This window comes from Pelecanus crispus, chromosome 4, assembly GCF_030463565.1.
Source record: "Pelecanus crispus isolate bPelCri1 chromosome 4, bPelCri1.pri, whole genome shotgun sequence".
Lineage (NCBI taxonomy): Eukaryota > Metazoa > Chordata > Aves > Pelecaniformes > Pelecanidae > Pelecanus > Pelecanus crispus.
The window spans coordinates 42,735,215-42,747,395 of record NC_134646.1 but is presented as its reverse complement, the minus strand read 5'-3'; the positions used below and the strand labels follow the sequence as shown (position 1 = coordinate 42,747,395).

Genomic DNA, 12,181 nt, shown 5'->3' with positions numbered 1-12,181 from the left:
GACCCTGCCCTGCCCCTCTTCCCCACCTGGGGTCAAGATCCCCCACGCCTCCAGGGTCCGCCCGGCTCAGATACTGCTGTTGTTCTATTGCGCCTTATTTCTGGTACTGCTTTTTTTTAAAATATTTCCCCCATGAGATACTTGTAAGTGATTTAAACGCTCCCTTGCTCTGTCACTAACCACAGCTTATGTGTATTCTTTGTAGTCATAGTCTGTAAAGATGATTTGGTTTCTCCAGATTTTCTTCTCTTGAATTCTTTCCAATATGCCTCAGCCATTTGCTCTGTTTTAATTTGTTGATAAAAAAAGTCAGCTGAGACTCAGCAGAGAACATTTTTTTTAAATTTCTTGTAATACATATACATTCAGATGATATGTAAAAGAGAGCTATTCTCTCCATGTTTGTTTTGAAAGAATCCAGAAACAGTCCCAAAATGAAAACAAGAATATCTATGGTTATTGTCAGCGTATGAACAGTCAGCAAGGGTTTTATAAGACAATATCTATTTTTGAACACTTGTGAAACCGTTTAGCGTGTAACAGATTGCGCAGGTCTCTGTTCACGGTTACTTACTTCATTCCCTTCTAACTCAAAAAACTCAAACTTCATTGAAATTCGGTATTGCGTTGGGGCAACCACCTGCCACACACAGTTTTTGTTTGGAGGATACTCTTTGGGCCACCCTGGTGTGGTTATAGTCCCATTTAGCTTTGTCAGGAGTCCTCCGCAAGCAGCTGTAAAATTAAAAGGGAGAGCATCATTTCTTGACTGAAACCATGTTTTACCATAAACAGAAGCACACTGAGAAGATTCAGTCCTCTCATTACTTATACTGCTGTAATGCCCAGACAGACTAATCAGAATCTTGTTTTATCATGCTTGGTGCAAACAAAGAGAAAGAGACAGCCCCTATCTTGAACAGCTTGCAGGTTTGCGGACAGAGATAAGTTTCAGGAGTACACAAGGCGTTATCATATTCATTCTTTTCCCTTCCCTCCAGAGACTCTGGTTATTCTCTCACAGCCTTTCCCATGCAAGTCCTCTGACCTCAGCGCCCTCCCCAGGACCTTGACCACCCCTCTTCTGACAGACGGACTACTTAAGATGCGCTTTGCATTTCCCCAGCTTCTATCCTTGATTATTGATCCAGAATACAGCCCTACCTGCCTCAGCTCATATAACTGTATATGCCTCCCATAACCTACTAGATAGGGTCACTTCTTTGGGATAGCAGTCACGTACTCTTCAGTCACAATTACTTCTGCTGAAGTATGGATGTTCAAGTAACAGAGAAAATACCTATTATTTCCAAATATATGGCAAATAGTCACCTCCATACAACACAACAATACTGTACTATGTTTGCGAATGCAGTTCAGATAGCAAAAGATAAACACATCAATCTTTTCCATCTGTGGAATTTTTTTTTTTTTTTTTTAAATGGGATTTACAGAGGTTCTTGATCACACTTTGCTGCATTGATACCAATACAGCACTGTGACAGCACTGGAAATCATCCACAAATCTCTATTTCTAAAGAGCTGGGGTGGGGCGGGGGGGGAAGCTCCACCTTCTTCCAACTACTCCATGCTAACGCAGAATGCTTTAAAAACTGCCTACTCCTGTCTAGCTGATGGTCTCACACACTACATGTACTTCATCTAACACACCTGGGAGAACTCTCCAGTTTCTGTGCCAGGGTTCATTTGGCCAACCCAGACACATACCAGTCTTCCTCCTGGCACATGGCTTTCCATGCAGAAGACTTCTTGGTATATATGTAAAGGTAATCTGACTGGGTGGGTGGGGACTAAGACCCTGGGTCACACCTCAGGGTGTTAAAAAAAAAAAAAACAACAGGCACAGGCTTAGAGACTGCACTCAGATGACACAAGCCACACCGCCAAATGATCCAGTCTGGGTTAGGACAACTACTGCTAGTTTTCAATTTCTGCTTTTCAAGGTCACTCCACTAGTCCTCGAGGCAATGGTGGGAAATGTGGAAATACTGGAAAAAAAATCTTAAAGCTTTCTAATATGCTGCCAGTGGGGGAGATTTGGATTAGACGACCGTGAAGCAATTTTCTGTGCATGTCAACACTGCAGTGAAGCATTGGGCAGAGTTAGAGGCTTCTACTCTGGCATCATGTGTGAAGTCATACAGCTAGGTCACCCCTCGAATTCCCAAACTACAACAACAACGTAATGTTCACTGTGACTACACAGCGATCTTAATTCAGCAGTCCCAAGTAGCATCTACATACAGTGAGCGCTATATCACATGGAACAAATGCATATACGCTTTCAGGGATAGCTCACGGGTTTTGCTCCACGCTGCACTGCAGTACTTTGAGTGACTTCTCCTTTTGCCAGAGTTGCTTTTCTGTTTGGGTGCCCGTGAGGTATTCCTTTATTTTTCAGAGGCAAAGGGAAGAGTTTTCTGAAAGACTGGTAATCTTCCCTAATATTCTGACTCCGGTCAGCAGGCAGACTAAACTGAATTCCTTACATAAATTTGGGCTGATGATCAAAGGCCCGGAGATCAAACCTCTGCCTTCATGCCCCCCCTTAGATTAACCTTACTTTCTGCATACTGCCTAATATGCAGTAATAAATTGTTTTTCCAATGTGCTCACTATTAAAGTCAGGGGGGGAGGCAGGGGGTGGGGAGAACAACTGAAAAACCAACCATCTTGGTGAGAGCCACGATCTAACGTGCCTGTAGTCTAGGACTATCACCACCTCACACAAACACACACACATCCCAAACGAACAAACAAAACCAACCCCACAGAACCAAAAGCAAAAGAACAAAAAGTGCAAAGAAACTAAGCAAAACTACCCCAAATTGTGACAAATCATAAGTTAAAGCCAGGAAATTGGAAAAGAGAGACCAGTGAATCGCATCAGAAGAAAACTGTAACTCCGAGCACTCGAGTTTTCAAAATCCATTCACTACTCAAACAGATGAACTGAGATAAGAATAATTTGTGCTATCCCTGAATTTATTGGTGTTTATGAATAAAAATCAAACAATAAGTGGTGTGTAATGATCAAGAGCTTTTGCTTCTTTCCTTTGATATGAAATATGTATAGAATTCAAAACTTATCTCAGTCCAATCCTACGTTTACACAGACTTCCACTTATCAGGTTGTTTTTTTTTCCTCCAAATCATTATTTGAACACGCTTAGAATGCGCCATGCTCTAACCAACTGAGCTAACCCGGCTGGCCTTTGCTCACACTGAAAAGCAGAATTTGTTTCCAGCAAGGAAAGTCCACAATCTGACTGGCAGTGGGATTTCTCTGAGCTTCGAGCTAGAATAAAGGATCCTGCTCTTCAAACCTGCCAGCTTCCCAGTCACAACCCCTCAGAAGTGGTCATAGGGATCATTAAATATGCCAGTTCTGAGACAGTGGAACATTGCTCCGCTGATAATTGTCTCCTTATGCGTGGTGGGAGACTTTGCTTTAATGAGTATGAATAATGTAATAAGTGGTTTGGGAAGGTATGAAGTCCTGCATTGCATCATTCCCAATTGACGAACAGCAAAACCTGTACAGCTAAATTAGTGAGACATCGGATGAAGATGACTGCTGTGGACAGACATTACTCTGGCACCACTACTTAAAAGGGAACACTGGTTCTCCAGGCTGGGTTCCACAATTCTCACACTGCTAGGACAGAGCATATGAAAGGTGCAGCATTTCAGTCACGTGATGGCACTTGGTGAGCTTTAAGAGCCCCTAACACAGCAACACACTGTACCTTCACAACTCTTTTTGTCAGGACCAAGTTCATAGCCAGGATCACAGGCGCACTGGTAGCTGCCCAGAGTATTTACACAGCGCTGCTCACAGCCACCATTGTCAGGTTTCGCACATTCATCTTCCTCTGCCAAGACAGGGAAGAATGCAAAAACGTGTTAAATAATTACCTTCCTCAGCTGTAATTGCTGGATCAACATTAACCCAGAAAGCTGTATGCATGCCACTATAAGGTGCGCTACATAACACACTGTGGTTGCTGACTAGAGGATTTTCAAATGCTAAGGAGACCTGCAATGGAGAAAATAAAAAAATTGTCCTTTGTGGGGTTTGGGTGGGTTTTTTTTACAACAATACCTACTGACAGCTGCAGACCTAATTTATAAGCACTTTCTGGGCAGCATACAATAATTCAGGCAGCCGTAATCTAAAGGTTGTATAAAGTATTGAAAGAAAGATTGAAAATCCACAGCAGGGTCACTTGAAGGGCACTTTATCTCCCACAGAATCAATTTGTGCATTATCCCGAATTCATACTCAAAACCAGATTAACAGAATCCTCAAATCCCAGGTTTTCATTCTACTGATATTAAAAGGAACAAGATGCATCAGGGATGGGGGAGGGAAAGGAATAATGTATTATCTCTACTAGCTCTGAAGTATACCCATGAGATTCATTGTTAAAATATTCCTCGGATGTTGAAATATTGTTTCCTTATACTAGGACAAGTAATTTCTTAGAAATAAAACAGAGCTCCCACCCTCGTGTCTACAGCCTTCAAGGTTATAATTGTCTACAGTGAAAACTAACAATTAGGGTAAGAAAAGCCCCAGCTTGTGGCTTTTCAAAAAGAGCAAAAAGGTTCTCCTGATGGCATGTCCTGTATTTTGGGTGTCACCATGGCCACACCACTGCTAGTGGCTTTCGCTATGCCATGGGCAGCACAGGGTAGGAATTACACACTCCCCATACACAAAATGCTCCAGGTAGAGCTGCAGTTGTATGACACCACCACCCCCCCCCTCCCCCCCCCCCCCCCCAAAAAAAAATGGAGGAAGACTTTGAGGCCATTGATCACTGTGATTTCTCAGCTGTTTGGGGTTTTTTTAATTTTTTTTCTTGCTCACAGAAGGTAAATTGATAAAGCAGCCTAATGCAGCAAACAGATTAGAAATAACACACCACTTAAACAAAAGAAAAAGACAACGTAAACAGAATAGACACATTTGTGATTATACTACTTAACTTTATATTTGATAACACAATGACAAAAAAAGCCATTTTTTACAAGATTAGGTATGTTTCAAAGGTGTTTCAAAACTAAGCTGATTATTTGAACCTGAAGACAGTAGGAAGTTGCACTGAATATGTTCCTTCATTCTTTGGGCATATTTTGCAAGGAGATTCAAATATGTCTACTGGGGTTTTTTGATAAAATGTATGCCGAGCTAAAAAATATGCTGGAGGCAGTACAGAACTGATATTAGTAAAAATAGTTTGAGAAATATTTTTAATATCTTGTCATAATTTTTCTAGTACAAAACCAAGTGATAAGAAGTTCACAGCTCCCAGAATATCCTTTAGCATTTACCTTTAAAAAAGTTAGCTGCAAACCCTGCTTTGTTAACGGTTCCATCAGAAACAAACTTCATCCACAGGGTATTAGAGGTAGATCTAATGTCTTCTGGCTTGTCATAGCCACAAAAGTGACCAATTAAAGGACTGTTCTCATTTGTTCCATCACGAATTTCCAAGTAGTCATATGCACAGTTATCATGTCTTTCAATCTGTAAAAAATTAGTTTTAAAGTGACCTATTTGAACTTGACCATAAATATCAAATATCAATCAGATAATAAACAGAATAGAAATTTTTCAAAGTTAAGGTTAGGGTTCTCTGTTTAGGGTTCAAACATCAGGAAGATGAACAAGCATCACTGGACTGTTTTTAACTATACTTGTTTTTTACAAGAAAAAATTGTTGACACAGGACACAACAGTCTAACTGGAAAAAAGTAACTAAAAAAGGCATGCTTACCTCTACGCTTCCTAATGTTCTCAAATTCCTACTATGAGCTCAAGTAAAGTCCTCTTTTTCATGTACACTCAAGTATACAAGATTAATGGTTCAACAACTAAACAGGTCAGAAATATTAATTGGTTCTGAAATATTAAAAAGCTCAATTTTGATCAATATAAATACGACTTTTAGACTTTATCAACCTGTTCTACTTCAGGTGATGATCAGTATTTTATTTCCTTCCTTTATCCTCAACACAGTTCAAAATTTTGCATTCATCACTACCCACAGATGTTGCTGGGTAAGTGTAAAAAATAACAGTTCATTAAGAGTTTAGGGCATCTGTAGAATTAGATCCAAACACACTTGTAAAATTATCAGCTCTTAAGTAGCCAATAGAACAGATGACAAAAAAAAAAATCGTCATTATTTTTCTGCACCTGATGTGTCTGGTTTCTGTTGCACGATTCCTGATCTCAGGTGTCTTCTTTTGACTTTCTGAGTCAATGAGTGAATCTTTGCTGTACTGATGGAGAAACCTGCTGAAACCAGAACAACTGAAAATGTCCCTCTCATTTAAACCTCCTGCCAGATAACATCCAAACATAGACTAATATGTGAGTGTACATGTGTGCATTTCTACTTGGGTAGCAAGCCTTGTGCTCCTTACATAATAGTATTTGCAGAGTCAGTCAGAGTGGGAATTGCACCAAAGAGGAAAGCAGTTGCAACCCAGATACGATCCTATCTGGAGCCTAGATAATTTATGATGCCTGTCTTTATTGAGAGAGTATCTTTCCCAACAGAATTGAAAACCCTCTTGATCTGGGTCATTTTACTGCAGGATTACTTCACGTTACTCAAATAATATAACATCTTAGTTATAAAAGAATTAACTAAATCCAAGCATTCAAAAATAATTCCTCTAAGAAAACTATTGTTCAACTAAGTGGCTGAATCGTGAGGTAGGTTAAGGGATGGGGGGGATGGGACCACAGTCAGGGAGAAGGGGTTGGATAAGCCTCAAATTTAATTCAGCACACCCAAATTCTGTTAAAATGACAAAGAAGTCAAAACCAAACCAAACCGAGAAAAATCCACATCTTCTCTCCAGACAGAGTTTTTCTTGCACATAAGCAGCACAGTTAGTACATGTGGCTGCTGGTACTCTGCTCTAATTGTGCATTATGACCAGCACTAAGCTCAGCAACCACCACAGACTAAGGAGCTTTCATTTAGCACATTAGGATTTCTGCTTCTTTTATGTAAAGAGGGAAAATCGGGGGAAGGGGCTCTTTCATTTTATTTCATTTTAATGGCATCAAAATATGGCACTTAGACACAAAATTTGCTTGTCTTCTTTCCAACTTTCCAATTCTTCAGGCATTTACATACGTAATTTTCTCCCACTCACTTCTCTGGCACATTCCGTATTGCCATTTACTGTAATTTCTTAGCTGTTTGCTCAGGAATTGCTTTGGGCCAGAGTTTGGGAAATGAGTGAGAAAAGTCATGAAGATCTGGGATGCAATCACCTATTGCTGACTTCAATGGCAATTGTATGTTTGCAACTAATGTGGTCAGGCATGTGTCTACCTGAGCACTGATAAGTTTTTGACACTGTAATACCGAGTCCAAATTTTCATTAATATAAATAACAACTTTTAAACACGACATCATATTCCAATTTGAAACAAAATCTGCCTTGTTATCTCACTAAAAATCATATTGCACTCTGATGTAGAAAGAAGTGACGTGGTCCAAAGCCCACTAATATCAATGAAGGAATTGTGTATTTTCCCCACATGTCTGTGGTCATTTCACTACTCAAGACTTTTAATTAACATCTGTTTTTCCCATGTTTCCATGTTCTATGGGGCAATATGGAAATTATGATTTTTCATAGGCCAAGTGCAGCTCTGAGTTACATGTACTAAATTCCCATTGAGGTGAATTGTTAGTTTCTTTTCTGAGAATCACTCTATTTTTGGCAGAAGACAACAGCTAAAAATACATTTTGTATAGCAATAAGCTGCTAAACTTCCTAGGACTATAAAAGTCAACCAACTCAAAGTGCTATTGATTTTCAATAAAACAATTCAAAAGGTTGCCATTCTACCATATTCATTTATTTTTAGTGTGCTACTACTACTGCAAGTGATGCCATTATTATTATCAATATTATTATATTAAGGGATTAAATAGTTCCATCTATATATAAACTAACAGATAACTACTGTGGTTTTGAGAAATGATAACTGGTGTCAAGGCACTTGGTAACCAATGAAAAAGAACTAGTATAAAATGTGCTTTGCTTATCTGCACCTCAGGTTTTAGGACATCATGGTACTGTCATCTGGGAACACTGCCATACAAAGATCTATTACACTTGCAATATGCTCTTGTTCTTCCTGCTGCAAGGGTAGAAAATCTCTGCAAGTTAATGAAAGGACTCCCAGTGAGTTTAGCTGTAACTGGACTGATCCTGTAAACCTTATTTCCTGGAGCATTAAAATTTCACAAGATCGATATTACATGTGGATGAGAAGAAATATGCAAAATGTTAGCAAATGCAAAAAAGCATAAATAAACAGGTTTTACAGAAAAATGCATTGCTTATAGGAGAATGACAGATACCATCGGCTCCTGAAGGCCTTGGAGGAAACCCAGAATTTGAATGGCATTAGAGAACTAAGTTGAGAAAATGCCAGAAAATTTTCTAAAGACAGGCACATAAGCACAGGAAAACACTAAGAAATCTCCTGGTGAAATGGAAAGCCAGAGAGGTTCCACAGAAGAAAAGAAAATTCCTTGTACCTAGTTTCATTTCTGAAACAAACCAATTACTTTAGACTAAAATATATTTGGTTAAAAATTCCAGACTATCTTTGTTTTGTAGCACTCCCCCAAAAGGAAAAAATATATATATTTAAAAAAAAAACAAACAGCAAACAGAGACAAGAGGATTTGAAAAGCAAATCCGGGAGCAACCATATTTCAGGAGAAATCTTCCAATTACTTTTTGTTATTGTTAATTTATTTGTTGACAGAGTCGAATTCTAGTACAGGTAAACATATCTGACTCAGGTCATAGACTTTAGTCATAAAAGGTGGGATGTATGCCCAGTGGAATCAGAAGATCAGGTAAATTTTAGTCCCTGACATGTAAAAATAATTTAAATGAATGCTATCTACACAAAGATTAACAGGGCCACTCAAATGAGGAAGATTAACATGGCTCAGGTCTACAAACCCTCTGAATTGCCTTAGCTGGTAAGACTGCATGCCAACAAAAGTTCTTTTTTTAAAAACAAACAAACAAACAAATAAAAAAACCCCAAAACACCACCCACAAACCAAGAACCACTACTTTTCAAAGAACAATATAATAAAAGTGACTATAACAATGAAGCAAAAAGATGGAGTTACCAGTCCCAACATCTCTACTGTCATCTAGACACTGGAAAGTGTAGCTGCCCATCAGACAGCCAAATAAGAAAGGGTAATCCCACACTCAGTGGAAAATGCATTGCCCGCAGCAGGCAAAACAAGATGACTCATTGATACAGTTTGAAATTCTCAGCTTTCCTAGTGCTTTCATTTCAGAGTGAAGGTTATTTATACAGTTATTTTTTCTAGAATTACATATGGATAATGAGAATTCCTCTTACTTAACTGTACCTTTCAAAGGACAGAGAAGTAATTTTCTCACAAACACACTGCAATAACTCTTTGGCCTGACATTTACTTTTTTTGATCTCAGCTGGCTTGAAGAACTGTGATTTTTAAACGACTATTTGTTTTACTGGGCAGTGCACCAAGGATTCAGTCCAGAGAGGGACTTAGTACCAAAAACCAGAACACCTACGTTCAGGCACTTGGACCCGAAATGGAAATCAGACCCAATGGTGAATGTCTAGGCAAGGCACTTCAGAGCAGTTTCCAAAGCAACTCTCACTCTCAGTGGGGAGCCAGGAAGAAACACTGTGAAGACAGATCTAACAGAAGTCTTTTGCCTTTCTAGGGCACCTCATTTGGTGCTCAAGGGCATCTTGCCACTCTGGAATCACAGTTCAAACTCTCCCTGGAAAAGTATGTACCTTTCATGTCCCTGCTGTTGGATTTTTTTTTTTTTTTTTTGCCCCCTTTCAAAACACATCTAGCAGAGGTACTAACTTCAGAATACCACTCAACTATACTTCTGCTCAATTTCCTCTTTCTTCTTATGAGGCGTCAGTCCATATGTTTCACCTCTAGAGAGTGCCATAATACTAAATAGTCTGGGGGAAAAACTGGACATTTCTTCTTACAGCCTTAGCCACTAGTCTACTAAATTGTGCTCTCATTTGCTGGTCCTTTGCTTCTAATTATTTTCTATGTGGTGAGGCATGAACATGCCATCTTCACACTTGCAAATAGTCCCTAATTTGGTGATTAAAAAAAGGTCCTGAAAGGTAAGAAGAGATGGAAGTTTGATTCTCCCAGAGGTGATACTGAACTGGGGTCAGTTCAAGCAATAATGTACTGCGCATTTAGACCAACGCTGAGCATCTGCATGGAGATCAAATATTGTGGCAAGTCTCTTATGCAGAGGCATAGTGCCATTTCTCTTGGGATCACACTAAAAAGTACTGAGCACCAGTGGCAGCCTAGGAAAGCTCCATATCTAGTTAGTAAATTATATAAAGTTACTGAAAACATTGTTCATTTTCAACAGTGTTTAAAAAGAGAGACTGACATACTATGTTAACTAATCTTGAGCCAGGCCAATGCAGAGTCTGAATGGCCCTTGGAAAAATCTTTGAGCAGGGAGAGCTGATCTTGTCTGCACTAGATCGAACATTAATTCAGGACATGAAAAAGGGAAAATGAAGTAGAATCTGTGAAATTATTAACATTTCCATTTTTCATATTCATAATTGCCAATAAAGTCCCAAACCCTTATCAACTCATGCTCAGACCTTTCACCAGTCATAGCAAAAATATGCCATACCCCTGAAGTCTGTAAGACTAAAATTACAGGTTGGAAATTATATCTGTATTATACCTGTGTTTATATCTATGTGCACCATAAAGCCAAAAACTTTAGATTTAAAAAAAAAATTCTTCATGTCATTACTGTTGAAGCATATTCAAATAAAACAAGTGAACTTAAAGTATGCTATGAAATTGATCTACAAACTTCAAGACAGTGTACCATGTATGCATAAAAAAGATGTATGAAATATCATTTTTCTTTGTTATACAAGAGTTTACCACTGTTTAGCAGTGTTATACACAGAGATGTACACTAAAGACAAGCAAGTATGACTCACCATGGTTTTTTACTTCCCTCTCTAAATATAGGTTTATAAACTGAATTTAAGTAGTTTTTTTTTTTTTCATTCTTTCTTTCTTCTCAAAACAGAAGCCAAAAACCACAGTGGTTTCTTTCCAGATAGACATTCCTTTTTAACAGTAAGATTTAGCAAATATAAAAAATCCTGATTATTTAACAGAATATTAAAGCAGCCTTACTGAACTGGATTATGTATATGGCTAAACTGCAACTGTTGTCAGTACTTCAAACATTCTAATTCAAATAGCATAGAAAACATGAAAAACCTTTAATCTTCCTGAAAATTCCTGCAGAAAGGAAGGTTTCACGGAGAGTAGAATTGGATTCTGGAACTTATTTTTCATAGAGAATTCTTAAATTCTTTCTCAGGTTTAATGAGGATTCCCTTAAATGTCACTATCACTTATCCACTAGATGCTTTTCTGAGATCAGTTAAAAGGCTTTACCTCAAATGCTTGAAAGGTTAATCCTACATTGTAGTTTTCTGACACTGTTATTTTCCACACACATTCCTTCATTGGTCTGTAGTCATCAGGATAATTTGGAGACTGGATCTGGCCTTCGTTTTTGTGGATTTCACCTCCACAGATAGCTGGTAAAAGCATAAAATTCTTATTGGCGATAATGACATTTTCTGTTCCCCATGTCCAAACTGATATCTTATGCTCCTCTTTTTAACACCAATGATAAGATTATTCTGGAGAAGACTTAAAAAGTCTACCAAGGACAAAGTATTGAAAACACAATCCATTTAAACCACTATTCGTATTTCAGTTAGCAAATATAATTCAGCATTTCTAATAGCTCTAAACATGTCTACAAGATTCAGGAAGACTTTAGAATCATGGAAAATCTGAATCTATACATTTTACAGAATATATTCAAAAGGTCAAAATAATTAAATTTTCCTTTTTGTTCACCTTTGAAATATATTTAATAAACATTCTTCATTAATGTTTACTGACCTTTAGAAAGAGACAAATGAGAGAAAAATCTCATCTTTTACAATGATCTATGCATTTTAACCTCTGGTTTATCGCTTCAAGCTTACACT

The 12,181-nt window shown here is 38.3% G+C and overlaps 1 protein-coding gene across 2 annotated transcripts in view; it reads right to left on the bottom strand.

The window, feature by feature from the left end:
* TLL1 (tolloid like 1) overlaps positions 1-12,181 on the bottom strand; it is a 135,449-nt gene that overhangs the window by 23,405 nt on the left and 99,863 nt on the right. For both annotated transcript variants that reach the window (XM_075708918.1, XM_075708919.1), the window contains 4 exons: positions 11,574-11,719; positions 5,362-5,557; positions 3,771-3,896; positions 575-735 (listed from right to left, as the gene is read on the bottom strand). In XM_075708918.1, coding sequence (XP_075565033.1) covers positions 575-735; positions 3,771-3,896; positions 5,362-5,557; positions 11,574-11,719 — 629 coding nt within the window. The remainder of the gene's footprint in view (positions 1-574; positions 736-3,770; positions 3,897-5,361; positions 5,558-11,573; positions 11,720-12,181) is intronic.